Raw genomic sequence first — 25,775 nt, forward strand, 5'->3', positions numbered from 1 at the left:
TAGATTGCATTTAAATGTTTAGGTATCTGCCGTCTGCTTTCCTTTTGCAGTGTTTGGACATTTCATTAACAGATACACTTTAAAAATAAATACTGGACAGTGAGATTCTGGAGGAGGTTGAGTTTTATTTGGAAATCTGACAGGCATGGCTGAACAGTGAGCGCTCACCTTCAACAAAATAAAACAAACAAATCAAGACAGCAGCACTACAGGTAAACGATACAAGTGTCTGAGGACGTCATATTAAACATAAATCCACTTGCATACATTATGTACTCAGATCATTCACGCACACGCACACACACTGTCAACTCCATATGAACATGTGGACATCCTCCATTAATATTCACACTACATCCAGAGGAATTCCAAGCACTTATAACAATTACCCACAGTGCAATTAATCTAACTATACACAGATAATTTATATATTTTTTATGTATATAGGGTATTCAATAAACAGTACTCCATTTAGATAGCTTCAAAATCTTCATAACTGTCCATAAATAGTGAAAAAAAAAAGTTTCAAAAATGGTCCCAGAAAAGAACATGAAAAAATAAAATACTGGTGTTCACGATATCTTCAGCAGTCTTAAACAGAGGTTGACAATATAAACCACAACAAAAAACAAAGAAACAAATAAATAAATGAATGAATACATAAATAAACCAAAGGAGGGGAATGGGCAGAGGGGGGTAAATGTTGATACTCACACTCACAGCACAGACTGGTTACTACATTTACTGGGGGGCAGGGGGGCTCTGGATCACTGTACAGTTTAAGATCAGACAATAAATCAGGCAGACTGTCCACACATCATCCCACAACACACAGTACATGTTCATGCCCGTTCTGTACGCACAAGACCTGACACAACTGGATGGCTTTAAACAATATGGATAGAAACCTATCTGAGGACAGAGCTATCAAAGTCGAACGCCAATGTGTTTCTGTCGCCATCCCGTCCTGTCAGACCCACCGGCTGTAATGGAAGTAGGTGAAAATCTCCTATTTGTTCTTGCTGCTCTGATGTGGAATGAATGAGATGGTGGCATGATGGAGACACTTATTTTGTAGATAGGATGAGGGCCACAATGAGCCCGTAAAGACCCAGCACCTCGGCAAAGATCAGGATCAGGATCATGCCCACGAACAGCCGAGGCTGCTGAGCGGTCCCTCTCACGCCGGCGTCACCCACGATGCCGATGGCGAACCCGGCCGCCAGGCCGCTCAGGCCAACGCTCAGACCGGCACCGAGATGCAGGAAACTCCTGTTGAAGAGAAGCAGTAGAAAATACTTGTTTTGTGAAGTTAGGAGCATTCACAGCCTGGTTCTGCCACAGGTTTCTTCTGTTAAAAGGGAGTTTTTCCCCTTCCCTCTGTTGCCAAGTGCTTGCTCGTGGCAGTTTGATTGTTGGGGTTTTCTCTGTATTATTGTAGGGTCTTCACCTTAGAATATAAAGGGCCTTGAGGCGACTGTTTTGTGATTTGGTGCTATAGAATTGAACTGAAACATCTTTTTTGTCCATAGGTTAGAAATACTCAGTGAGTTTTAAATGTAGCATCAAGTTGTGCACTGAAACTATGTTCACTCCTCTCTCTTGTTCCTCCTTTTAAACTTGCATGAAAAAATATGAAAGAGGGTGCAGAGATGAGCAGTTTCACTCTACATGTTTTTGTTGTTGTATTTGCTGCTTTTTAGCAATTCTAACCAAAGGTCTGAATAAAAGCGCTGAATTCTGAAAAGAACAAGCCCAGTTTCAAATCTGCAATCTTTCTATGCATTATTAATAACTGGACTACATCAAATTGCTCAACAAGTCTTCACAGAAAGTGGCATGTTAAGGACTTGAATGACACGTTAGACACAGACAATGAAATTCAGATTGTTATTTTACTGTAGCATCACTATATGACAAACAAACAAAGATCCTTATGTATGAGAAGTTTAGCTTACTTGTAAAGAGAGACTCTCTCAGATATGTTGTTCGCTATCAGCACAGCCACCACCAGCCCGTAGATGGCAATGATACCTGCCATGACTACAGGAATGATAGACTTCATGATGAGCTCTGGCCGCATCACAGACATGGCAGCGATGCCTGTGCCGCTCTTTGCCGTCCCATACGCTGCTCCTAACGCTGAGAAAGAGAGACGATAAATCTGCGTTAATGAAGCAAAGCTCTGAGCTTTATCTTCTGAGGCACGTTGCAGAGAGGATGAGAAATTCGACTGACAGTTCTCTCTTGCATTTCACCTACTTTTTAGCTTTCCTCACAAACCATCTCAGAAAAACTGCATGGAAAATGTTATAAGTTGTTAGACTGTGAAGTCTCGCTACGCAACACAACACCGCCCACTTCACTACGTTATGACTCTGTTCATGACTAATAATGCCACCGATGGGCGCTCGTCCAGCAATTTTGCCCTCCGCTCTGCTGTCACCTCGCATTTCACTGATGCCCGCTCGGCTTGTCACACTGCCATGAATGCTGCACACACCAAAATATTACAGTTTATACGTCTACAACAACTCTGCAATACACCCAGGCATTTGCAGGAATCTCAACCTGTTATTTTATCTGCATTTCCTGCTGCTGTTGATCACAAACTGCCTCTGCTTCTTTATCACTGTCTACTATTTGCATGCAATTTCATTTGTTTTGCATTAGAAAACCCTTTGTGTTCACAGTAAACGTGTACAGTACACGTTTACTGTGAACACAGTAAACGTTCATTTGCACAGTGCAAATGAACGTTTACTGTGAACACAGTAAACGTTCATTTGCACAGTGCAAATGAAGACCAGAAAAGTGAGCAGCATCATCTAAAAATTATGCTTACTTGTGATGATTGAGAGGTGATAAATGGGCTGTAACTATTGACAGAGCTGTTCTGTATTTTAATAGGTTGTATCTTTAAACTAAAGGGGATTTATGCGTATATTTATTCTGTGCTCAGTATGATTTTTACAATCCCATCACATGCACTTAAACAGCTGCATGAACATTATTATTAAATACAGAGTGGGTGACTTGCAGGTCAGCCCCTCTGATCAGAAGGCGGCAGAGGTTCTGCCACAGAGCGGTGGCGTTCACATTTCAAATGTTTTTAATCCAGTGCATTCAGGCGCTGTTCTTCAACACCTGGAGTGCGCAGATCGGTGCTGGGCAATTCCTCATCATTACATGTGACTTTGCTGGCTGCGAGCAGTGAGCAGCTGTGAACACGGCATGTCTGCAAAGACGACTCGCTCAGTGGGGTGGATGAATAAATAATAATGGTACAATAGCACACAGCTTTCCTCACTTCCCACTTGCTTGGCTGTGCAGTCACATTTACAGGCAATGGACCTCTCTGTAATATCCACACGCCTTTTGCAGTGAGATGTGTTGGATATGACGAGGGTGTTCAGCTACACAGGTGAACCATTTTCTTAAAAGTAACACCGGGGCTTCGTGTCTATAAATCGTGGACTGGATAAACAAAGAACAATCATACATCTCAAGTTGGCATTTTACTGAGTGTGACAGTAATCAAACTCAAATAATGAAGCTGTATGAAGGGGCTCCTAAATGCCTGTGGTGTGTAAAATGATGGGTTACTGAAGTGCAACCAATGCACAGTTTGTGCTGAAGTTAGAGGACACCCAAGGTTATTTTTTCCTCCCAAAACACTTTTAAATATTTTAAGGGTCACTGAGAAAGAGCTAATATTAAACGTGATGTCAGGCTCATTAAACCGAGTTGTGATTAAAAGCAGGCCAAAAAGCATCAAAGGTTGAAGAGCTAATATTTATAAGAAATATTATTTAATTAATAATTTTCCCCATACTGCTCCAAGTTGTCTTTACACAGCCTGCAGAAAACGTGAAAGCCTAAAAGAGAGCAAAGGTCACACAGGTATGCACAACTTAAGCAGCAGGCACACCTCAATGTGTGAGGAAGTCTGTAAACTAATTTAGATTAGGTGTTGGCCACGACTTCACCAGTCCACATTCATGTTGTTGCCTTCTGAATGTCAATGTAAAATTCAATGCTTACATCAGGAATTAAAACAGGCTGATCATGCTTAAAATGATCCTTTTGGTGGGGTGATTATGAACATAAGCAGGATTTCTTTGCATACAGTTAAGGTAAAGAGAGTGTTACTATACATAACAGGGGTGTATCCTTTCTCCTGCTATTTTTGGATATAACAACCCCCCCAATTTAAAAATCAGAGTCCCGAAAACCCTATTTGGTGGGTGAGATTTTTTTTTTTTAAATACGTCCACACATCCAGGGCCAAACAACACAGTTTGAATGCTACAGCCATTTCTGGGCTAATGTTAAATATATGTTGCTGTTTCATCAGTGCAAAAACCAGTCTGTCACGAACACAGTCGCTTGCATCAGCAAGAATTACCATCACTTGATTGGCTTAACTTGGCCAAAAAAAATGTCTCCCACCAAGAGCACACTGTGAACCTTTCGGTGGGTGTGCTCCACACTGCACGACAGGCGGTGCAAATGAATGGGTGGGTTTCCCCCTTTTAATTTCTCCAGTTGATCTTTAGGCCTCCGATGCTGCCTCCCCTCCTGTAACACAGGAGCTCATTTAAACCAATAAAACCTCGGAAACCTTTAGCGAGGATGCCATGTTTCCTCCATCAAGATCTCCGGCCTTCCCGTTTCCGTGAAATAACCCCATTATGGCAGATTACAGATGGCCTGACCAGGTCAGCTGCCACCTCCGTTGATGGGTGTGCGTCACCAACCAGCAGCAACCGGGACACATAGTTACAGCCTGGCTCACGCAGAGGGAGGCAGCCTGCAAGAGCAAGGTGAGGACAGCGGCTTGATGTCGATGGAATCCCTCCCCCTTGCCCTCGCCTCTCCTTCGCAACGCATCCCCTGGCAGGTGTGCGAGTCGAGAAAGCGCCGGGGATTCTCTACGCTCAAACCCTGCCGCTGGTTGATCTCTAACATCACCCACGAACTCAACACCTGGCCGAGCTAACCAGCCGTTAGCGTTATGACAGCGAAAACGAGGATGCCAAGATGAAGAAGCTGGTGTAGTTACCGCTGAAGACCATGGCCGCAGAGGCACCCATCACGGCGAAGAAAGGCGAGTACTCGGGGCTCTCCTCAGAAGACATTCTCGCACTTTTTCCTCAGGGCGATACGGCTACGGAGCAGACGGACTTCTCGTCAGGGTTTCCCCTATCCCACCTTGGGCTTCCGGGCAACTTAGAACACTAGGAGGGGGCGACAACGTAGCGGACAGCAAAAGGACCGGTGTAGAAGAGGGGAAAATGGCGAAACGGAAAAAGTCACGTGGCCAACCACCCAGGAAGGTTCCATTTAGAGATTTTCCCGGGGGGTAAGGGAGTGGGGTGCTCGACACAAACAGACACTAATATAATATAACCAATAATACAACTGCTGATTAATACATACACATTGAAACATATTACATAATAAAATATCGTTTGTAAATTCAAGGCAATTGAAAGTGAATTTCAAATTGATTGTATGTCACATAATGCATTTATTACTACAACATGCTATATGAGTTTTTTTGCCCCGTCCATGAAATATGGTACGCTCTGCTGCTGCTGCTGCAAGCTGCACTGACTGCGGTTGAAACGCTAGTCGTCACTGCAAGCTGGCGTATTAACTATTAGGTTTAAAATAAACAGCAGACTCCACCAAAAGCGGCGTCTGCACCCTATAATTTAAAAATACAACAACAAATAAACAGCTTAATGTGGACACAGCGAGAAAACACAGTAACCCTGAGTCCATATTAACCATTAACGCCATCCATCCATCCTCCAGCACAGGAGCCTACAGGGCATGTCTGTGGTGTGCTGTTTTCTGCAGGGCAATACCTTTCAGGGACATTTGGATTTAAAATAAGAGCAGAAACTCTTTGGAAGACCAAATATCAAATAACTACTCAAGAAACTAAGCAAAGCTTAAAGATGCACCCCGGAGTCGTCATTTCAAGGTGACACCAACATGAAAATGGGTGTTTCTTATATCAGCTAAAGGGGTCTTCCACCCCAAAATATAGACTTACTCAAACTTTGATTTTAGTCATCTTTAAATTTGATCAGATCCTGATTAAATGTATGTTTGCTGTGATTAAAGAGAGATTGTTCTGCAAAATATTTTGTTACTTTGCCATGATGAATAATAAAGTTTGAGCCAAATCAAATCAGCTTAATCACAGTAGCTTGTTTTACTGATTTTACTGCTGTATTCCACTGAAGGGTCAGAGATGAATCTGTGTCGATCACTAGTAAATGTTCACATATTTGAAGCTGAGTTTAAATCCTCATGAATTTCATTCTCTTGAAAGCCATAAGTGTCTTAAAAGCAAGGCATTAAAATTCTCTTCTGACACTTTTGGTTCAACCTTTTTATAAAAACACATTCATCGGTTTAAATGGAACATTTTTAACTCATGGTGTTACATTTTGATTTCCTTCTCATCTAAAAGAGATGTATGACTCAAGCAGCATTCAGCACTAGCTAAAATTCCTTTTAGATACCGTTTGTAAGTTAATTTGCTAAAACAAACAAATAAAAAAAAAAAAAAATAAAAGGAGTAGTGCACATCTTGTAAAGCTGTCAATCCAGCACCTTCCAGCTCCACCCCGACTTTGCTAGGTAGATTTAACGTATTTAGTCTCCCAAAGGATGTATTTTATTTCCTGTATTATTTCCAGATAGGCGAGTGGATTCATATGTGGGCTTACCTCCCACTGCACAGCTTTTCTTTATGGAAACTTGTATGATGCAGTATAACTGAAAATTCAGGAGATCCGTGAATTTGTTCACTTTTCTCACATGAATCAAATTACAAAACACTCACAGGCATGAAAAGGTGAACACATAGCAGCTGAAATTGTACTGCACACACATGACTGTCAGCAGCCTCTCCAGCAAAGGATTAGCTGTTGGAGCCCATTCATGTGACACGTGTGTGTTTAACATATGATCACTGCCTCTTTACATTTTTATTCTCTTTAGGGAAATGTGATCTCCCTGGCAGGTCCAATGCTAGCTCACTGATAGAGTAGATTTCATTTTAATGCTTATTTGTGTAGTCCATCAGGGCTTTTGTACACAATCATTAATCACACAGTTTGTGTCTTAAATTGAGTTCATCTGCTCATTTGTATTCTGTTTTGAGATGTGCAGGTAAACAGTGTGTTACCGCAGCAATTACTCCACTTAATTAGCCCACAGACATGTGTAAATGTCTATAAATATTTTTAGGTATTCTACATCCTTTATGGAATAGATGTCTGAATTCTGCAGCAAAACAATTCAAATTTAAAAATTTTAAACTACAAAACCAGTTGTGTCCACAAATTGATTTATTGCAGAGTTATAACATGCCTTAAAGGTTAGAAGTTAAAGGCACTTAAATACAGTGATGATGCTCTTAGAAATACTTCGTATCATTGTGTTTCTTTATGAATCCCCCTTGCACAAAGGTTAGTGAATAAATCCAGCTGATATTTTATGTCACCAGCTCTCATAGAGGTATATTTTTGGTTTTTTGAGACAGGCGCAGGTTGTTCCAAACACCTCTGTGAGCTCGCCACAGTTCTGCTGTGGATTTACTGTATCCGCGTCTTCTGTGTCTTCATGTAATCCCAGAGATCAGGGCTCTGTGGAGGCCAAGCCATCTGTTGCTGGATGAAGCTACTTGTTCCTCCTCACAGCTGAACACAGTGCTTTATGCCTCTGGCTGTATTTTTGGACTCGCTGTCATGCTGTAAAATAAATCTGGGTCTGATCGGATGGCACTGAAATGAGAGCGGTAAGAATTAAAGGTGATAAAATCTCTGCACAGCACTGGTGTCTAAACATAACTACACTACAGCACCACCTGCTGGCTGACTTCCAGCACCATCTGTTGGCACAGAGTCGGATTTGTTACACAGACGGCGAGAGCTCCGCTGACATGCGTAAAAAGACATTTTCTTAAAAAGCTGCTGTTATGTCATAAAAATGCAGCCACATCTGAACGTTTTCTGAACACAAAGGAATTTGAGCCGTAAATAAAGGCAACACAACTATTATCAGCATCACTAATAGGTGCAACTATTTAAAGTCTTTTAAATTTGCATTTTCATTTTAATATCACTATTTATGAAATTAAAGTAATGAAAACTGTTGACTTATTATTTACAAAAATGTAGTTTTAAAGCTATGCAGGCCAATCTGAGTCCTACCTGTTTTTATGCAAATAAATCAGATTTAAAGTGATCTGCTTTGATAATAAGCCTGCTGGAAAACCTATTCTCCTGTCCATAAATGGTGCAACATTTGTTTGTGGGTTAAGCAGCAGAGATGAGTATGTGAGCTGGACCAATAAAAAGCCTGCTAAATCTTCTCTGCCAATGCCAAACAGCTCATTCTGCTACTGACTCTGGTTTGGTGTTATTTATTGGATTGGATGATTGAAGTCTGAAGGAACAAAACATGTTAGCAATTTATTAATTTAACAAGCGGGGGAAGAAGTATTAATTGGCAAAAGAGTCTGGCACCTCCTCCCCATGCTGGTCACAAACTGCTGTGGGATGGCATCCCATTCTTCAAGCAGCATTCGTCAGAAGTCAGCCAGTGTGGTTGTGCCAGACCAGACCTTAGATTGGCTGTGTGCAGTCTGTTCCAGGTTGTCTGGGTAAACAGCCATCGGCCAGATCATTTTGCAAACCTTGACTGGACACCTGCTTGAAGTTGTCCTATAGCATAGCTCTATCCAGATCAGTCAAACATGCCATGGTTGGAGCAGACACCAACTGACTGCTGTAGCAGGGTCCCCGCTCACAGTTGCTCCTAATCAAACAGCAATGAGCCACCTGCAGTACCAGAAGCTCAATAGCAGAAAAAGCTGTTTGGCTTTGACGAGAAGATTTGACTATTTTATAATGGGAACAACTCACAAATGTGGCACCATTTAAGGGGCAATAAACAGGCTTGCAAACAATATAAGATTTATTGCAGAGCATTGTTACAACAAAGAAATAATGGAGCAAACACAAATTTACTTACTTTTTATGCCAAAGTTTGTAAAGAACCACTTATGGAGATGATAAATAAATCAGGTTTGTTCTTAAAGCCACAGGGAGGCACTAGAGATGGATCAAAGAGTCACGAGCTACTCAGTGTAAACTAATCCCTGGTGATTAAAAAAAGGACTGATCTGTCTCTCGCTACCATCAATAATATAAAATGACACCGATACAAGATGTGTGACCTACAGAATATGCCTAAGTGAGTATTTAATTCTTCCTTTTTATTAGTTTCCCACCAAAACAGACAATCAAAAGCTACTTTTACCTTTGGCTGTTTTATGAATTTGGCCCTCACACTTTTGTGTTGTCTCAGCACTTTGAACAGAAACTTTCTCAGGCTGTGTTTTGTCTGGATTTGACCACAAAGAAGAAATAAGCTTGATGAGAAAATCAGAAGCGAGATAAGATGAAACACCACAGCACAAACAAAAGTCTTACTGGCATACTGTATTTTAATGAAATATCAGGTTAAAATAAAAAACACTTTAATGAAAGAAGCAGACATTTAAAAAAAAAAAAAAATCACCATAAATATGCTACATTACCCAAATCACACTCTGCTCTAGCACAATCTAGGAAATCTAAGGGCTGCTTTAGTGTTAGGTCACAAACATATGAAGGATCCGCATTAAGAGTGAAGATATCCCGAATGTGCAGTGGAAAATCTAAATGTGAATCAACTCCAGATCAATGCTTCTCAACACTATCCAGCTTAAGACTTATGAGCAAACACTGCACTCATACACATTCCCACCCAAACGCACACTAAAAGGTAGACCTTCAAGCAGAAGACTTACCCCAGATTATGAATTACAAGATGTTTGTGGGCTTTTTAGGCAAAATATGAACAAGTTTTACTAATCTTAAAAACATTAACTCATAAAAAAAAAGCCCATCCCGCTTCTCTAAGCGTTCCCATACCCTCACATCAAAAAAGAAGGGATCTCTGGATTAAACAAGCCTAAATAATTCACTCAGTTTGGGTCATTTACATCTAAATATGCACCTTAAAGTCAAAAGGAAAACCCAAATACCTGCATCCAGTGTTTAAGATCAGATAATTTGACTTGCACCGGCCTGCCCACCACGGGGCGAGGCCGTTTCAGTGGTTTAATCGCTAATAGGCGTGCTCAAAATGTAACACCAACTGGTGCCCCGTGTGACTACATCTCCAAGTTCTCACGCGCAAACCCCGCACTCATTCAATCCATGTCCTCCTGCACAACTAGCACTTAGGACAGCATTATCAGCAAATGTGTTGTCGTGCTTGCTGGAAAAAAAAAGGAAACAAAACACGAAGAACAGATAAAGATAAGGCATCACATGCTATTCTTGGCAAAGCTGTATGAAGTGAAAGTGTGGCACAGCGATGGCTCGAACGTGGGATGAAGAAGCTACACTGGAACCGTTTTCGCAACTTGTGAAAAAGTCATGACGAAAGACGAAGATTTCCCTCTCAGTCCCAACCGTTGTCCTTTATCATGTGGGACAGCTCGATGATGTACTTCCCCTCCTTGTACTTCTGACTCAGTTCAAAGGCCTGTTCCTGCAGGAGGAAGGTGAAAGGAGTTGTTAGAAAGAGAGAAAAAGTTAGATGACAGATGAAAGAAAGCTGTAGCTGACATGATGTCTGGTTAGTGGACAACTAATCTGACATCTTGCTACTTCTTAGAGTGACTTTTAGCAAAGCCCAACCCCAAGTGAAAACACTGCACAAACAAACAGTAAGAGTTTGTCAATCAGAGTGAAGCCACACCCCGAAACATACCCCACTTTGCCGTTTACTCCTAATGGAGATAATAATTCACTAAATGAACAGCATGTTGTCTTAATGAAGGCTTTAAAACAGCGACAGAGACCATAAAGTCATCAGGGAAAAGTTTACAGAAGTAATAAATCAAGAGAGAAAACGGGTCATTTTCTCATGTATTTCTTTACAATTTTTGCAGTTCATGCATTAATGCAGACAGTGACATTCACATAACAATCACTGGAAAGTCCAGATGTTCTTGATTACATCATTTCTTTGTTGTTTTTGTGCACATTCTGCGTCTTACAAAAATGTCCCAATTGATTTGTGCGATATGTATAAAATTCGTCATGGCACCAGAAAAGTGTGTGTGGACGTCTCAGTGAATTAAAAAACAAAAAGCCTTTAAGTGATTTAAAGATGAATAATCCTGCACTGTATTTGCTGGAGGACATATACGTACATATTTCCAGCCCAACGTGGTGTGACAGTTTTCGCAGTAGATGTCGGCCACAGCATGAAGTCCCGTGAGCAGCAGTCTCTCCTCAGCAGGGCCGCAGCCGACATTGACCCTGAAGACAAAAGCATGGACACACTGTGATTAAACTGTTCTCTTCAGTAATCACTCAAGGACAGCCTCTCCTGCACAGCTACAACCTCCTTTAGGAGAAAATGTTAATGAAACCCTACTATTCAAAAAGGGCTGCACCTGAACAAATTAAGATTTAAACTGAGTGGAGCTAGTAGGTTAATATTTAAGACGCAAACAGTGTGTACTCCTGACCCACTAACCCCGGAAGAACGTGAGCTCACACACCTTCAAAATCCAAACTAGAGCAAATCAAGTTGTCCGTTCAGTGTGGTTTGATCAAACAAGCGCGATACTAGAAATGTGTTTTCACCGAGAAATAGACTTTTTATAAAACGATTTGCGTGAAAAAATAACATTTTTGCACAAAGTGGCTTTAAAGTTGTTGTGAATACAAGTGAGATGTGAAAAACAACAACAGTTCCCTCTTCTGTCTACAGGAGAAGTGAGACTGGAAACCGAAAACAGGAAAAACCTGCTTTTTAATAGTTGATACGTACACAGAGTTGAAGAGGTAGGCTCGGCCCTGGCTGCCTTGGAAAGACTAGGAGACAGGGAGGAAAAATATAAATTAGAGACAGACTGCAAACCCAACTCTGATATGTCTCAGATGCAACTTTCTAAAATAACCATGAAGCAAATGTGCATGGCATCTGACATGATTATCAACAAAAAAGACAAGCGGCATACAGACCTTGGAGATAAGATCGTCATGATTGGCCAGATGGGCGCGACAGTGCACACAGCTGTAACGGCGGTGGCAGGAGTCCAGATACGCCTGGAACGTCTTGGCTTTTGTCAGCTTCACCATGTCTGAGCAGGACCAAAAACAGAGAGAGAGACGAGGTTTTTTTATTATTGTTTGTATGATGGGTTAGCGATCTTGGCACACAGTTCTTCCATCTGACTAACCATAAACAGGATGATTTCTTTCTCATTTGAATTAACCTTAGCCCCATCACAAGACTATAAAGCTTCACCCTAACGCAATGTGACACAAAGGTTATTAAAGTTAAGCCAAACTAAAAACCAAAAGCAGGACGTTCCTTCCATCTTCTGTCAGACTGTGTGCAATAGTCTATATTCCATCTTGCTGTTAACCACTGCACTATGCAATGTCCCATGCCATATATATTTCTATATGCACAGTGCACATTTTTCTCTATTGTTGTAGAGTATTATTAATAAAGGTTATGTTATAATGCTGAATCTACTTATTTTGTTCCTGTTCTATTCATTTTGCTGCTATAATAATGTAATAACGTGAATTTTTCAGTTGGGGGTAAAAGTCTATCTTATAAAAAGCCCATTGTCAACACAACCAGCCTGATGAGGTGTTTTGTATTAAGACTTAGGATGCCTACATGACTTTCAACTGCCTTCACAAAGTGCTACTACTGTAATCTCTTCAACCAGGCCCCTGATAAGTAGCCCCAGTATTATAATAACTACAAAGAAAACTAAACTAAAATTGAGCACTGTCAAACTGCAATGAGGCTGGACCCAGAGAAAATCTGTTAATCACCTGATCAGATGTGGTCCAGAAAAATCTATGACCAAAGTCCTACTATTATACACCAAGTGAAAATTGAAAGTCAGCACTATAAAGGTGTGACTTACTCCCTCAAGCCTTTGCATTAGTATTTAACAATTTGGAGTTTGTAACTAACAGTTTGAGCTATCTAACATCAAGGTTTTAAGGTCATTCATCCTTAATGAATGAAAGCTATCTGGGTTGGACTCTTTGTCAGCTTCAATCATGCATCTTCTTTTCAATGATTAAATGTATGATGGCAGAGGGTGACTTTACAAGGTATGGATGCATTGTTAGCTGAGACTAGTCAAAAATAACAGGTTAGTTAACCAGGCAGCTTGCTTCCTGGTTTCTAATAGTTGGCACAAATAACCCTTGCTTAGATAAATGCAGCAGTTAACCCAAATTCAAGGACTGTACAGGCACTGTCAGTCTACCAGTCAACGTAAACGGATTGATGGTGCATCTGCCAGCTGCAGGAGTATATCGGGCCACTAGCTCTGCTTTGACCTAGCTTAGTGTGTTAGCTAGCCCGCTAGCTCCGCACTGTCAACACACAACAGCAGCGGCAGCAGCGCAGATGCGCATTGCAGGACATTTCTCGGTGTCCGTCCACTCACCTAAAAACACCGAAGCTCCCCACAGTCTAGACAGCGGACTGGTGTGGCCGGCAGCTGAAAAACTTCAGGTAAAAGGCAGAAAAACGGTCAGTTTGGTGAGAAACGATCGACCACGCGTTGGCGGTTCGGACACACAAAAAAGGACAGACAGCTCTGGCTGTTGAAGCGGAGCCCGTTTACCCGCGTCTCTCTTTTGTTTTTTGAACCAGAACCAGCGCTCAAAGTTCCGAAACGACCTTCTTTAAAAGTGGAGCTGGACGCCGACAAAGCTGGCAGGCTGGCAAGGAGCGAAAGCAGCGACCTCGGCGGGAGGGAAAATGCGATTTGTTTATGAAAACACGCATAGGAGGAAGTCTGGGTAGTGCAAAACAAATCCCCGCTGACCAATCAGAGCCTCCGAGTGACGTTAGAATGTGGGTCAACCAATCAGATTCCATCTTACCGGGGCCTTTTATGGCTATCGATTTGATTGCTGTTTGGTAGCGTTTCATAAATGCTGAAAGTGTGTTATTATCTCCGGCCTGTCGGACTGGGATTAAAAATAATTTCAAAAACGAGCCTAGTGCTTCTGTAGAGATCAGACCAATAAGAGCAAGAACAACATGCTAACCTGCTACTGTGACAGTTTCCAGGAGTTCTTGGAATATGAGCCTGAGGGAAGGGTTTTATTTGTTGTGGTTTCTTGACTGCTCCTTTGCATGTCCTTTGCCTTTCTCGTGTGTGTGTGTGTGTGTGTGTGTGTATTTTTATGACACACAGGCAGGCGGTCTATTACACTGATCTCTAGTTTAGTTTTGAAACGTTTGGTTATAATTCCTGCAGTTTCCTTGCTTTGTGGTACAGCAACATGTAACATTAAATGTTGATCAATGACCTAGGCCTAGGGTGAGCAGATCCCAACAAACTAAATGTAGGGCATATGTGGCATTTGTGTGGGAGAAAGTGGGACATGTCAGCAATGATGACTTAAAAATAAAAACAAACAAACAATAAACTAGGCACGTACAGGCTAATTGAACAATATTTCAAACTGTCTTGCTAAGCAAATACAGTAAAGATAAAGGGAAACTGAAGTTTGTTCTTATAGTCATGCATATGGAAAGTCTTTATGTACTTTCACTGTGATTTCTGCATTTTGGGGCCTTCAGTTTGAATCTATCCATAGATTTGCATAGCTTTCTTTTGCCACATCTGAAAAGTTCAGCAATTTTATTTAATTATAACACATATATTGTGTCACTTCACACCACATTATTCAGAATATACTGGAACTTCATTTTCTTCTTCAAGTGTGCAACTTGTTGACTTGTAGCTTTCCCTGATGATTATGGCGTTAAACTGGCTAAGCTTCTTCTCACTATAATAAAAGGCCTACCGTTCGCACTGGGTTAAAACCAGAGTTTAGAAAAGTGCAAAGTGCACAGTGTTTTAGTCCCGTGTCCCTACCATCACTTCCAACCAGCCATGGTGGATGACTGCCCCTCCTTGAGTCTGGTTCTGTTTTGAGGTTTTTTCCTGTTAAAAGGGAGTTTTTCCTTCCCACTCTCACCAAGTGCTTGCTCATACTGGGTTGCTTGATTGTTGTGGCTTTCTCTGTATTGTTGTAGGGTCTCTACCTTACATGTAAAGTTCCTTGAGGCAACTTTCGTTGTGATTTGATGCTATATAAATAAAACTGAGTTGATTTGCATGTCCTCCCGAACCAGTCAAAATATGGGAAATTGTCTCAAGTGTCTCAATACTACCAAGACATCTTATTTTATTGCTACTTTGCTCTCGGTGCCTACTGTTATTATTTTTTTGCATAAATCCAGGTATATCCCATTAACTTGATCGTCGCCAACCTACACAGAAAAATACCCTCTTTGTTTCACCAACAAACTGGTTGATTATTATCACGGCCGGGTGGCTGGACTTTGACCATAGTTGCTTGGGAAAACAAGGACACAGGTGAGGTTTACAGCATGTGTACACTCTCTACAGTCTCTTTTAGGTCAAGAAAATCGGTCAAAGAGATTCGCACTATGCTGCCTAGATTGCTCCGTAACACACTGTACTGTATTCATGTTTGTACTGCCAGTAATTACCTTGTAATCTTCTAATGGCCCAAAAGAATATAAAAGCCAAAATGCAAGTGATTTATTCATAATCATTTATTTCTCAAGCCCTATCTTAAAAGTGGCAGAAAGTAACATTAGAGACATTCAAAATAAAGTCACATTTAATCAGATATACAGTCCAGCTAGTTAATTATTCACTCGTTAGATGTGCTGCAGACCAAATCAATGCCGTGGTTTGTTTGTGGGTGGAGGCTGTAGAGACGATCCCATGACAAACAAGTCATTCCGTCAGCAGCGATTAAAGGTCAGCACCGAAGAGATTAATGATAGTTGTGTTCCCACTGCATGGCGATTATTATGTAGACCAAAGATTCTTCAACAAATGTTGCATTAGCCGTTTTTATCAGTGTCATTGTTGCCATCATGTGATGGTGTGCTTGGATTCAGTCCTGACTTCTGTTTTTGCAGAAGTAGCTGGACAGAAGAGTTGGATAGTCACTCATCACTCCAGTGGCTCCTACTTCTAATGCCGCCTCTATGTCTTCTTCTGTGTTGCAAACAAATAAATGCACCTGCAATTGCAACAGTTATCTTCAGTTAAAAACTGACATTTCACTGCTTTGTTTTTCCTTGTATGGCAGCAGAAAATCTGAAGCACCATGGGACAGTTGTTCAGGCTACAGTGTAGATAAATAACCATTACAAAATGATATTGATAATCAATGCAATGGCAACAAAAGTGTCACATTCATCTTGATTAGAATAATATGTATCCTAGGAAACAGAGAAAACAAGGGAAAAAATTTTCATGGAGCATGTTGCAAAGCTAATCTTATTAGCCGAACGAGCCGGTTAACAGGTGAGCACCGAGACTCACTGGCTATTTTGTTAGGGACACCTGTTCAGCTGCTCGTGGACACAAATATCTAATCAGCCAGTCGAATGGCTGCCTGTAGACGTGGTCAAAATGACCTGCAGAAGTTCAAACCGAGCTTCAGAGTGGGGAAGAAATGTGATTGAAATGACTTTGAAAGTGGCTGTTGGTGCCAAACGGCTGGTATGAGTCTTAAAAAAAAAGAAAAAGAATAAACTGCTGATCTACTGGGATTTTCCCACAGAACCATATCCAGGCTTTACAAAGGATGGTCCAAGGAAGAAAATACCCAGTGAGCTGTAGTTCTCTGGTCAGAGGAGAGTGGCCAGGCTGCTTTGCTGACAGGAAGGTAACTGTAACTCAACCATTCCTTAAAACCAAGGCATGCAGAGGAGCATTTGTGAATACAAATAAAAAATGTTGAACCTTGAAGCAGATGGGCTACAGAAGCAGAGGACCACACTGGGTGCCATTCATGTCAGCTACAACCAGGAAACTGAAGCTACAGTTCCCACAGACTCACCAAAATTTGACAACAGAAGACGTTACCTGGTCTTATGAATATTGAATTCTGCAAGATTTGCAAGATTTAGATGATGAATTTGGTATAAACATCATGAAAATGAGCCCACCTTGTATCAACGGTTTGGTCATGGTGAGGGGGATATTTTTTGGCACACTTTAGGCATTTTAGTACCAACTGACCATCAGATAAACACCACAGTCTACCCAAGTATTGTTGCTGACCATGTCCATCCCTTTATGACCAGCGTACCCATCCTTTGGTTCACTAGTTCTTTCCAGCAGGATAATACACCAAGTCACAAAGCTCAACTCATCTTAAACTGGTTTCTTTAACACGACAATGAGTTCATTGTACTTAAATAGACTCCAAGGTTAACAGATCTCAATCCAACAGAGCACCTTTGGGATGTGGTGGAACAGGTGATTCACATTACTGATGTGCAGCTGACAAATCTGCGGCAACTGTGTGATGCCATCATGTCAATATGGACCAAAATATCTGGAGAATGTTTTCAGCACCTTGTTGAATCTGTGCCATGAAGAATTAAGGCAGTTTTGAAGGCAAAAGGACACAAACCTGGTAGTCGGCACCAATTACCTACTAAAGAGTCTAGTGAGGGAATATCAGTAGGACTGATTAGGACATTCAGTGGACTGATAAGCTGTAAATCGTGTGGACATGTTACTGAATCACTGATTAAAATACTTGGATTTTAACATGCCCACAAATTCTCCCCAAAACACTAAAAAACAACATGTAGATGATATAGAAAGAAACATTTCCTGGTTGCTACTTTGGCATTATTTAAAAAAGTGTTGAAATACAACAAGGACAAAATATAAATATCACATAGCTTAAAGAGTGTTACTTTCTCCAGCTATTGAGTGGAGTCATGTCCTGACAACAGGGTTGATCTCATCACATCAGGATAGAGATGATGCATTCAGGACACTCATAGTGGTTGTGTGAGGTCAACTATTTGTCATGCTGAAGTGCTTTCTGTGTTAGATCATAACCTGTTGAGTTTGAATAGCATCATGCAGCTGACCATGCAGTGACTAGTAGGAGAAAAATCAAATCCATTGACTTTAACAGGAATTATATTTTGGGGATTCCCTGTTCATCTTTTCATGGAAGACACAAGAGCAAAGTAAAAGGTGAAGCAAAACTGTTCCAGGAAAGTTTCTGAGCACACTTGTGGTCCCTGCACTGTTTCTATCTAAATGAGAATGAGCATACAAAACTCTGATAAGACAAAGAGCCTTTGACAAGGTAAACAAACATTTGTGATATTTTTCATATTTGCCTCTCAGTATTTAGCGTTTTATTTTACTCTGATATGTTTATATTCCACAGTTCTGGCTTTCTTTGCATTTCTTTAACTCTTCTTTCAAGCACAGTGCTGTAAACACTTAGAAATGTGATTTCGTACCTGAATTCCACGGGCAGCGAGGTGCCTAAAAAGACTCTTCCTCATAGTTATTCTGCAATGACAGCATGAAAGAAGCAAATTTAAAATAAAACACAAACTGCACTGCACTGTGCTTAAAATGCTAGATTTAAGCTAGCAGTGTAAACAATCTTTCAGTGCAGTGAGGACTGAATGTTTTGTCAATTTTTGGCATTTATAATTTAGATTTCAAGACCAATAAATAAGTGAGTAGGAACAACTACCATAGTCCTTTTTAATACTTCTCTTACTTTTCTATCAAACACACAACGAGCTTGTTCCTCAGGAGAGCTTCATCGGGAATGAATGTCCTTCAGCGCACACAGAGACAGAGTAAGACACAGTTACACTTTTATGAAATAAAAGTATCTGAGAGAATAAAAACCAAGAGGTCGCAGAAAAAGGCTTACAACTACATGATTAAATTGTCATTGCACAGAGAAACTTTCAGTGCTCCCAGAGTTTTATAAATAAAAGTAAATCATAAATCCGAATGTGTTTAACAGAAATGTATGAACCACAGCTGAACAAGCAGAACATAAACATTCACAACTACAACCCCCCCCCCAAAGTAAACGGTCAGAATTTAAAACCAAAGGGAAAATTGCTGGTTTTTCCCCCAAATAAGGCAACACAGACCCAGAGCCTGTACCATACTTAAACCAGTCATGCTTAGCTGTTATTCACCGTCATCATTCAAATTCTCATTTTGAACCAGGAAAAATGTTAATGGGCTCAGTTAGGCAGTCCAGACACAGTGAGCATAGATAGCAAGAACATGAAGCGTCACCGTCTTAACAGAAAAAGGACTGTGCATGCACATGAATGGACACAGTTTACTCAGCATGCACTGAACACACTCCTGCAGTCACACCTGTTGAAGATGCGCATTAGGTAGAACTGCAGCAAACTCTCTCCTATTGGCACAAAGGGCAGCAGCCCCGTGTAGAAGAGAAGCAGAAGCAGCAGGCCTCGGCTCATAGTGAAACTGTACGGCATGGAGCCGTTCTACGTGGAAGGAGAGAAAAGAGACACAGACATGCTGGGTGACAACACTGGTACAGAGGCGGTGTTTATGAATCATGCTGAAAACCATACTGAAAAGCTAAGGAAACCCTGTAACGCCATCATATAGCTTCATTTCATGCATTTCCTGCATGCAATTAAAATGTTATAATGAGTAAAGTGTGTTAATGCTATACAGGTAACTCATCTCCTCCAGCTGGTTAATGTACCATTTTCCAGCATTGCTTCATGATCGTGGAGTCTGCGGAAGCCCACACAGTGATCCCCTCCCTGTTGTAGCGTTTAACCAGATCAGACACCTAAAAACATAAAATCAAGTGGGAAACAAATATTAGCATTCAGGACATGATGACACGAAGGTGTAAGAGTGCAAGTGGTGCAGCAGACACAGCAATCACAGAGGCTGCTGTGCTAGACTTGGGCAGTAAACTGTGGACACTGTTTATAAGGTGGACAACATATTTAGAATTGCATAGGAAAAGCTCCCTAGCCTTGTAGTTAGAAAATCACTCATAATTTGTCCACCTTGACTGGAATTTAGACAATGTATCCACCTCAAAGAGGCCTGATTCAATCCTGAAAAGCTGAAGCTTTTTCATATATCAGGAAATTGTGGTAGAAGTTTGGTGTTGGTTTTTCGGGGCGATTAACGTGTACCCTTTTAATGAGCTCGTGGTTGTTCTCTTTGATCTCAATGCTGATCGGCATCTCAGGGAACTTCTTGAACACATCCTCCAGCAGAGCAAACTTCCTGTCCTTGCCAGTGCTGTAACGGCCTAAAGAAAAGGAGGGGTGAAAAGTAAAGTCACATTAGATGCATGAGCATATCAGAAAGAAATTAACTTGTTATGGCAGTTGACTGTGGTGCACCACACTGCTTTACTCATCTGGGATCTGTCTGCTGCTTTTATCACTCTTTTAATATAGTACCTGCGTTTCAGGTTTGCTTTTATATTAGTTTCATCTGTGTCTACACGTGTTCTGATAATCTGTGCAGTCAGCTATAGTGATGCTAAGAAACGGTGTTCCACAAGGTTTCATTGTTGGCCTCCTGCTGTTTCTAACCGATCGCTTATGATTTGGCTATGTAATTAACAAATACAGTGTGAGCTATGATTTCTTTGCAGATAATTGTATTTCTCCTTATGGCAATAACTTTTACAGTGAATTAAACAATAAATTGCAAGAAAATTGCTGGATGTAGCACATATGATACAAAGTAATATTTATTAATTTTATTTTTAATTAGAAGTTTCATAGTCTGGCAATTATTTAATGATTCAGGCTTTAAGGTTACTCCTCAGAGTCCCTCTAATTTTGCTCCCCTCTCTTGGATATGAATTCAGTATCACTAGCCAACTCTGATCCAGAGTATTAATACTGATGTCCTGCTGGAGGAAATTGGGGAAGCTCATTTTTTTTTATTCAGTCACTTTTAAACAGTAGTTGTTTGATTGTTTTGTCTATACATTTTTCAACATACAGTGTTTGATTTATGATTATGATGATGATTATTGTTATAGATGCATTTCTTCTTCAAATGTCTTTTCATTAAAAATGAACAATTAGATATAACAGGAGGAACTCACCTTCATAAAATGTTACCTCCAGTCTCTCCTTATACAAAGGCAAATCCTAAAAGTTTTAAAACAGAGTTGAACAGAGAGATATAAGGTGAATTTACTATGATGTGATTAAGGTGAAAAGAATTTGTGTACGCCATCGGATATTCTTAGTATTGTTGTCCCAGCTGAGTTGGTACATGCAACAAAGCCGGATGCAAACATTCACTTGATGGTAATCTGATGCTTGAACAAACTCTTACTGAGAAATTACAGCTTTGTTTCCGAGGAAACCTCAAGAGTAATGCAAGCAGCGTGCCCTTTTTGAAGATTATGGTGAATTTAAAAGAATTAAAAGATGCCTCCATGCAGCTCTGTAAGTAATGTTGCTACAGTAAATAAGTGTGCTGTTAAATCTGGATGGAAAAACATGCAATAACATGTAAAGCCCCGTAGCTCACAGTAGCATTACAACCGAATCTGGCAGTCTCATGTGAGCTTAAGGAACTACCAGATTGTTTGGAAGTGAAAACTGACTTTTAAGCAGTTATTCTGCATTTTACAATAAAACTAAATTGAACTCTAGAGCAGCGGTCCCCAACCCCCGGGCCTCGGACCGGTACCGGTCTGTGAGTCGTTTGGTACCGGGCCGCGAGAGTTGAGGCTCAGATGTGAAATGTATGGTTTTCAGGGTTTTTATCGGTTTTCAGCGTTATTTTGTTATCGTTTTTATCGTTAACTCGGTTTTCCTGGGTCTTTTCATGTGTGTTATGAATAAATCTTTTTTCGGTACCGTTAGTTTTATTTTGTTTTATTATCCGCGACACCTTAAAGGCCGGTCCGTGAAAATATTGTCGGGCATAAACCGGTCCGTGGCGCAAAAAAGGTTGGAGACCGCTGCTCTAGAGTATTATACACTCACACTTGTTCAGCTTCCCATAAATGCAAATATCTAATCGGCCAATCACATGGCAGCAATTACATTTAGGTATGCGGACATGGCCAAGACGTCCTGTTGAAGTTCAAACTGAGCATCAGGGTGGGGGGGATTTAAGTAGGTAAAAGTACCTTGTTAATGTCAGAAATCAGAGGAGAATAGCATAGCTGCTTCAAGATGAGGCAACAATAAGTGAAATATCCCCGTGTAACAACCAAATTATGAAGAACAGCATTTCTAAACATGTCAAAACTTGAAGCAGGTGGTCTTTAGCAGTAGAAGACCACATCAAGTACCACTTCTGTTAGCTAAGAAAAGGAAACTGAGACTAATATTGCACAAGTTCAATAAAATTGGACAATAGAAGACTGGAAAAAATGTTGTCTGGTGTGAATCTTGATGTTTTTCTGTGCCATTTGAATGTTAGGATCAGAATTATGGTGTAAATAACATGATCCCATCTTGTGCAAGTGTCAGACATTTTCTTAGCACACTTTGGGGCCAAGAAAATATCTTACCCATGTATTGTTGCTGACATGTCCATCCCTTTATGAACTGTGTACCTATCTTTTCATAACTGATTCCAGCAGGATAGCACACCATGTCACAAAGCTCAAACATCTAGAAAACAAAAATTGAGTTCCCTGTACTCAAATGGCCTCGCTAGATCCCAATCCAATCGAGCACATTTGGGATGTGGTGGAACAGGAGGTTCATTTATATACAGGCAACAAATCTGCAGTAACTGTCTCATGTCATCATGTCAACATGAACTAAAATCCCTGAGTACTGTATCCAGCACCTTGTTGAATCTGTGCCACAAAAAATTGTATATTTGAGACGTAGTGCTCAAGATAAAACTCACATAGTCTCCTCATGTGTAACAATGAATGTAACAAAGCTCATCTATGAAACAGAAACAGAGCAGGTGTCTCTGAAAGATTACCACTTCTTGTCTCAGTACGGCCTTGTGACCTTTGCCCCAGTCCAGCAGGATCCGGCTTCTTACCTGCAGATTGAGCGAGGAGATTGTGACATCATGGCCAGTCTGCCTCAGCAAATTCTCATCATGTGATACCACCACAAAGCCATCATGTGTCAAATGACAATCCATCTCCAGCATCTCAGTGCCCTGCTCTGCCGCACTGACAACAGAGAAAAGATACGAATAATTAAAATGATGACTCCACCGTTTGTCAGGGGTGTGTGCGTCACTTTCACATTTTTAGCAATACACCTTTTTTGGGAATGGGGAGGGTCGGGGGTGTGGTGTCTAAAAAGTCTGCCATCATGTAAAAATTGATGCATTCTTCTTTCACAGCACTTCAAAGAGGGCAGTGTGGTACTTACTGTGTGAATGCCTCCATGGTGCTCTCTATCCTCTCTCCAGATCCTAAAATTCATAGAAATTATGCCAGTAGTCAGAAAATACGAAGTACTCAAAATGTCTCAGATAGAGAGCTGCTAAACTGGTCCTACTAAACATTACAGCAAATCACATCATCAGTTAGAATTGCACATTAACTTTTCAGCTTGAGCTTTGTGGTAGAACAGAAAAAAAGTATCTGCACAGTAAAATAAGATTTAGATATAAAAAACAGGCCTTTTGTTCAAAGACTTCATCTTTAAAGCAGTAAGAAAAATCAGGGGCACCCCATGGGAAAGCTTCATACATAAGGCTTTAACCCACAGGACTAAAATCTGCAGCTGCTGAAAGAAATTAGCATTTAAAATGTTGGAAAGTGAAGCAAAAGCATTCTATAACATTCAATAGCATCAGTGTTTTGGGCTTCTCTCCAGTTAAATTACTGACTGACATGCAGCTGCTTTACAGATGGACTTGAGGCAGATTAAAACTCAGACCTCAGGGCACAGAGACTGCATGCCAAGCCCAGTCCGGTCAGCACTTCCACACATCATGTTCTTTGAGTCCCACACATTGACTGCAGATCCTTACCTCCTCTGTGTGCGATCTTTTTGCAGTAGAAAGCAGGGCGTTTCTTCCTGTGGAGAATCTGTGGGTTCTTTAGCAGGTAAACCGAGGTGAGGGTGTATCCTCCCAACACTGGGAGGAAAAAATATAAAAAGTTGATCATCCTTTCCTGCATGCACATTCAGCGAGTCCCTGAGAGAGTCTCTGCAAGATCTCACAGTTCAGGTTGACCAGAAGCACCAGCAAAAGAAAAAAAACTTGCTCAGCAAGACAATCTCAAAATGACAACTCGATTTCTCCCTCCAATCACAAGTGGCCAGACCCAAAAACTTTTCTGAAGAACCAGCAGCTTGTTGTGGGAAGATAAGAAAAAAATCCAGACAGACTGGTACGACAGAGAAAAAAGTCCCACCCCTGAATTTCAGTCTTACTCTTAGCAGGTACAGCTGAACCCTCAGAGCTGTAAAAGTCAGTTAATGAAGCACCAGCTCACAACCCCACAGGGCTCTCGCTCTGGCCTCTCCCCTTCCAGTGGTAATGCTGTTTTTATGCTTTTGTTCAGGTTTATATCATACCTGTACCTCTGTCTTGCAACACCTTTCTAATGATTACTTTTATTCTGCTACACAGCTGGAGTATTGCTAATATAATACAGAATATCCTAAAACAGCATATGACTACAAATTACCTGCCAGATGAGTGCAATTAGCCATCTATTGCTTTTTCCAGATGTAATGTGCTGCTGGGCTTAAACACAAGCTGATAACTTAGGAAACAAATGCATCGCAGGCAGCGTGGCAAGTTTCTTATCTTGTATTTGACAAAGGGGATGTGGAATGTAGAGTAGGTAAACTTTGCTTTGACCAGGCCAGAAATATGAAAACCATCTATCTGCAAGCAGTGCTCACCACAACATGCCACGTACAGTCCAAAGTCAGCAGGATAAGCAGCAGCATATTGTTCAACTTGAATGGCAAAGCTGGAATGTGACAAACAATTGTGTGACGGGCCGAGCCTGCAGTGATGTGTTACAACAAGCCTGGTTTTCATGAGAACAGAGAAATCCATTCACTGCAGGGCAAATCAGAGCTTCCAGCATTTTCCTACATTTACAGGTGTCTCGTTTTGACGTGCAAATCGCACAGAAGACAGATCACACCCCACTGTTTGCCACTTTTCTGTTTTCCTGCTGTCACACGTGGTAGAGATATATAGAGACATACATGTGTGCATATTAAACTTACAGTCATGCTGAGACATGATATGAAGGAGGATGTGAAAGCTCAAAGGCAGATCAGTGTTACAGCTCCTTTTACACTGCTCAAAAACATTAAAGGAACACTTTGAAAACACATCAGATCTCAATGGGGAAAATATGTTGATATCGACATGGAAATGAAAACACAGAGCTCCATTCAAAGATACTCCCAAAATCAAAGTGGGGGGGGGGGGGAAATAGATGTGGCAGGCTAGTCCATTTTGCCAAAATTTTATTCACTCCTGATTGGTTAAGGACCTTCTACAGCCCTGTCCAGCTCTCAGAGTAACTGTCTGTCTCCTGGGATCTCCTCCGTTCTCTTGAGACTGTGCTAGGAGACATTCTAACCTTCTAGCAATGGTACGTTTTGATATGCAATCCCCATCCCATGCCATGGTAGGGTCCAGGTATCGCCTCATGCTACCTGTAGTGACCCAAGTCAAATGAAAAAACAAAACTAGTGAAAAACAACAACAAGCAGAACAGATGAGGGGAAAAATGTCAGTGGCCTCTACCTGTAAAACAGTGCCTATTTAAGAGGGTGTCTCATTGTTGCCCCTCTGCTGCACCTGC

The 25,775-nt window shown here is 41.0% G+C and overlaps 3 protein-coding genes across 3 annotated transcripts; all 3 read right to left on the reverse strand.

The window, feature by feature from the left end:
* Positions 1-105: 105 nt before the first annotated feature.
* atp6v0ca (ATPase H+ transporting V0 subunit ca) lies at positions 106-5,354 on the reverse strand. Its single transcript, XM_026165424.2, has 3 exons — positions 5,066-5,354; positions 1,959-2,142; positions 106-1,272 (listed from the first exon to the last, which is right to left on the reverse strand). The coding sequence occupies exons 1-3, from the start codon at positions 5,139-5,141 to the stop codon at positions 1,068-1,070; spliced, it is 465 nt and encodes a 154-aa protein (XP_026021209.1). The 5' UTR covers positions 5,142-5,354; the 3' UTR covers positions 106-1,067.
* A 4,163-nt stretch (positions 5,355-9,517) lies between these two features.
* ypel3 (yippee-like 3) lies at positions 9,518-14,125 on the reverse strand. Its single transcript, XM_080300398.1, has 6 exons — positions 13,757-14,125; positions 13,577-13,638; positions 12,117-12,235; positions 11,923-11,966; positions 11,297-11,405; positions 9,518-10,629 (listed from the first exon to the last, which is right to left on the reverse strand). The coding sequence occupies exons 3-6, from the start codon at positions 12,231-12,233 to the stop codon at positions 10,540-10,542; spliced, it is 360 nt and encodes a 119-aa protein (XP_080156524.1). The 5' UTR covers positions 12,234-12,235; positions 13,577-13,638; positions 13,757-14,125; the 3' UTR covers positions 9,518-10,539.
* A 1,589-nt stretch (positions 14,126-15,714) lies between these two features.
* gdpd3a (glycerophosphodiester phosphodiesterase domain containing 3a) lies at positions 15,715-24,569 on the reverse strand. Its single transcript, XM_026165395.2, has 10 exons — positions 23,969-24,569; positions 23,362-23,404; positions 23,021-23,156; positions 21,102-21,147; positions 20,170-20,288; positions 19,722-19,811; positions 19,361-19,494; positions 18,738-18,797; positions 18,469-18,520; positions 15,715-16,208 (listed from the first exon to the last, which is right to left on the reverse strand). The coding sequence occupies exons 1-10, from the start codon at positions 24,123-24,125 to the stop codon at positions 16,080-16,082; spliced, it is 966 nt and encodes a 321-aa protein (XP_026021180.1). The 5' UTR covers positions 24,126-24,569; the 3' UTR covers positions 15,715-16,079.
* Positions 24,570-25,775: the final 1,206 nt, after the last annotated feature.

Source organism: Astatotilapia calliptera, chromosome 4 (genome assembly GCF_964374335.1).
Source record: "Astatotilapia calliptera chromosome 4, fAstCal68.1, whole genome shotgun sequence".
Lineage (NCBI taxonomy): Eukaryota > Metazoa > Chordata > Actinopteri > Cichliformes > Cichlidae > Astatotilapia > Astatotilapia calliptera.

Coding starts and splice junctions, on each gene's coding strand:
- ypel3 (XM_080300398.1), bottom strand. CDS start 12,233: ATGGTGAAGCTGACAAAAGCCAAGACGTTCCAGGCGTATCTGGACTCC. Junction 11,967..12,116: donor ATGACGATCTTATCTCCAAG/GTCTGTATGCCG, acceptor CCTGTCTCCTAG/TCTTTCCAAGGCAGCCAGGG. Junction 10,630..11,296: donor CCACGTTGGGCTGGAAATAT/GTACGTATATGT, acceptor TTCCTCCTGCAG/GAACAGGCCTTTGAACTGAG.
- atp6v0ca (XM_026165424.2), bottom strand. CDS start 5,141: ATGTCTTCTGAGGAGAGCCCCGAGTACTCGCCTTTCTTCGCCGTGATG. Junction 2,143..5,065: donor TGCGGCCATGGTCTTCAGCG/GTAACTACACCA, acceptor TCTCTTTCTCAG/CGTTAGGAGCAGCGTATGGG. Junction 1,273..1,958: donor GAGAGAGTCTCTCTTTACAA/GTAAGCTAAACT, acceptor TCTCTTCAACAG/GAGTTTCCTGCATCTCGGTG.
- gdpd3a (XM_026165395.2), bottom strand. CDS start 24,125: ATGTGCATGCAGGAAAGGATGATCAACTTTTTATATTTTTTCCTCCCA. Junction 21,148..23,020: donor TCTCCTCGCTCAATCTGCAG/GTAAGAAGCCGG, acceptor TAAAACTTTTAG/GATTTGCCTTTGTATAAGGA. Junction 20,289..21,101: donor GGAGGTAACATTTTATGAAG/GTGAGTTCCTCC, acceptor CCTTTTCTTTAG/GCCGTTACAGCACTGGCAAG.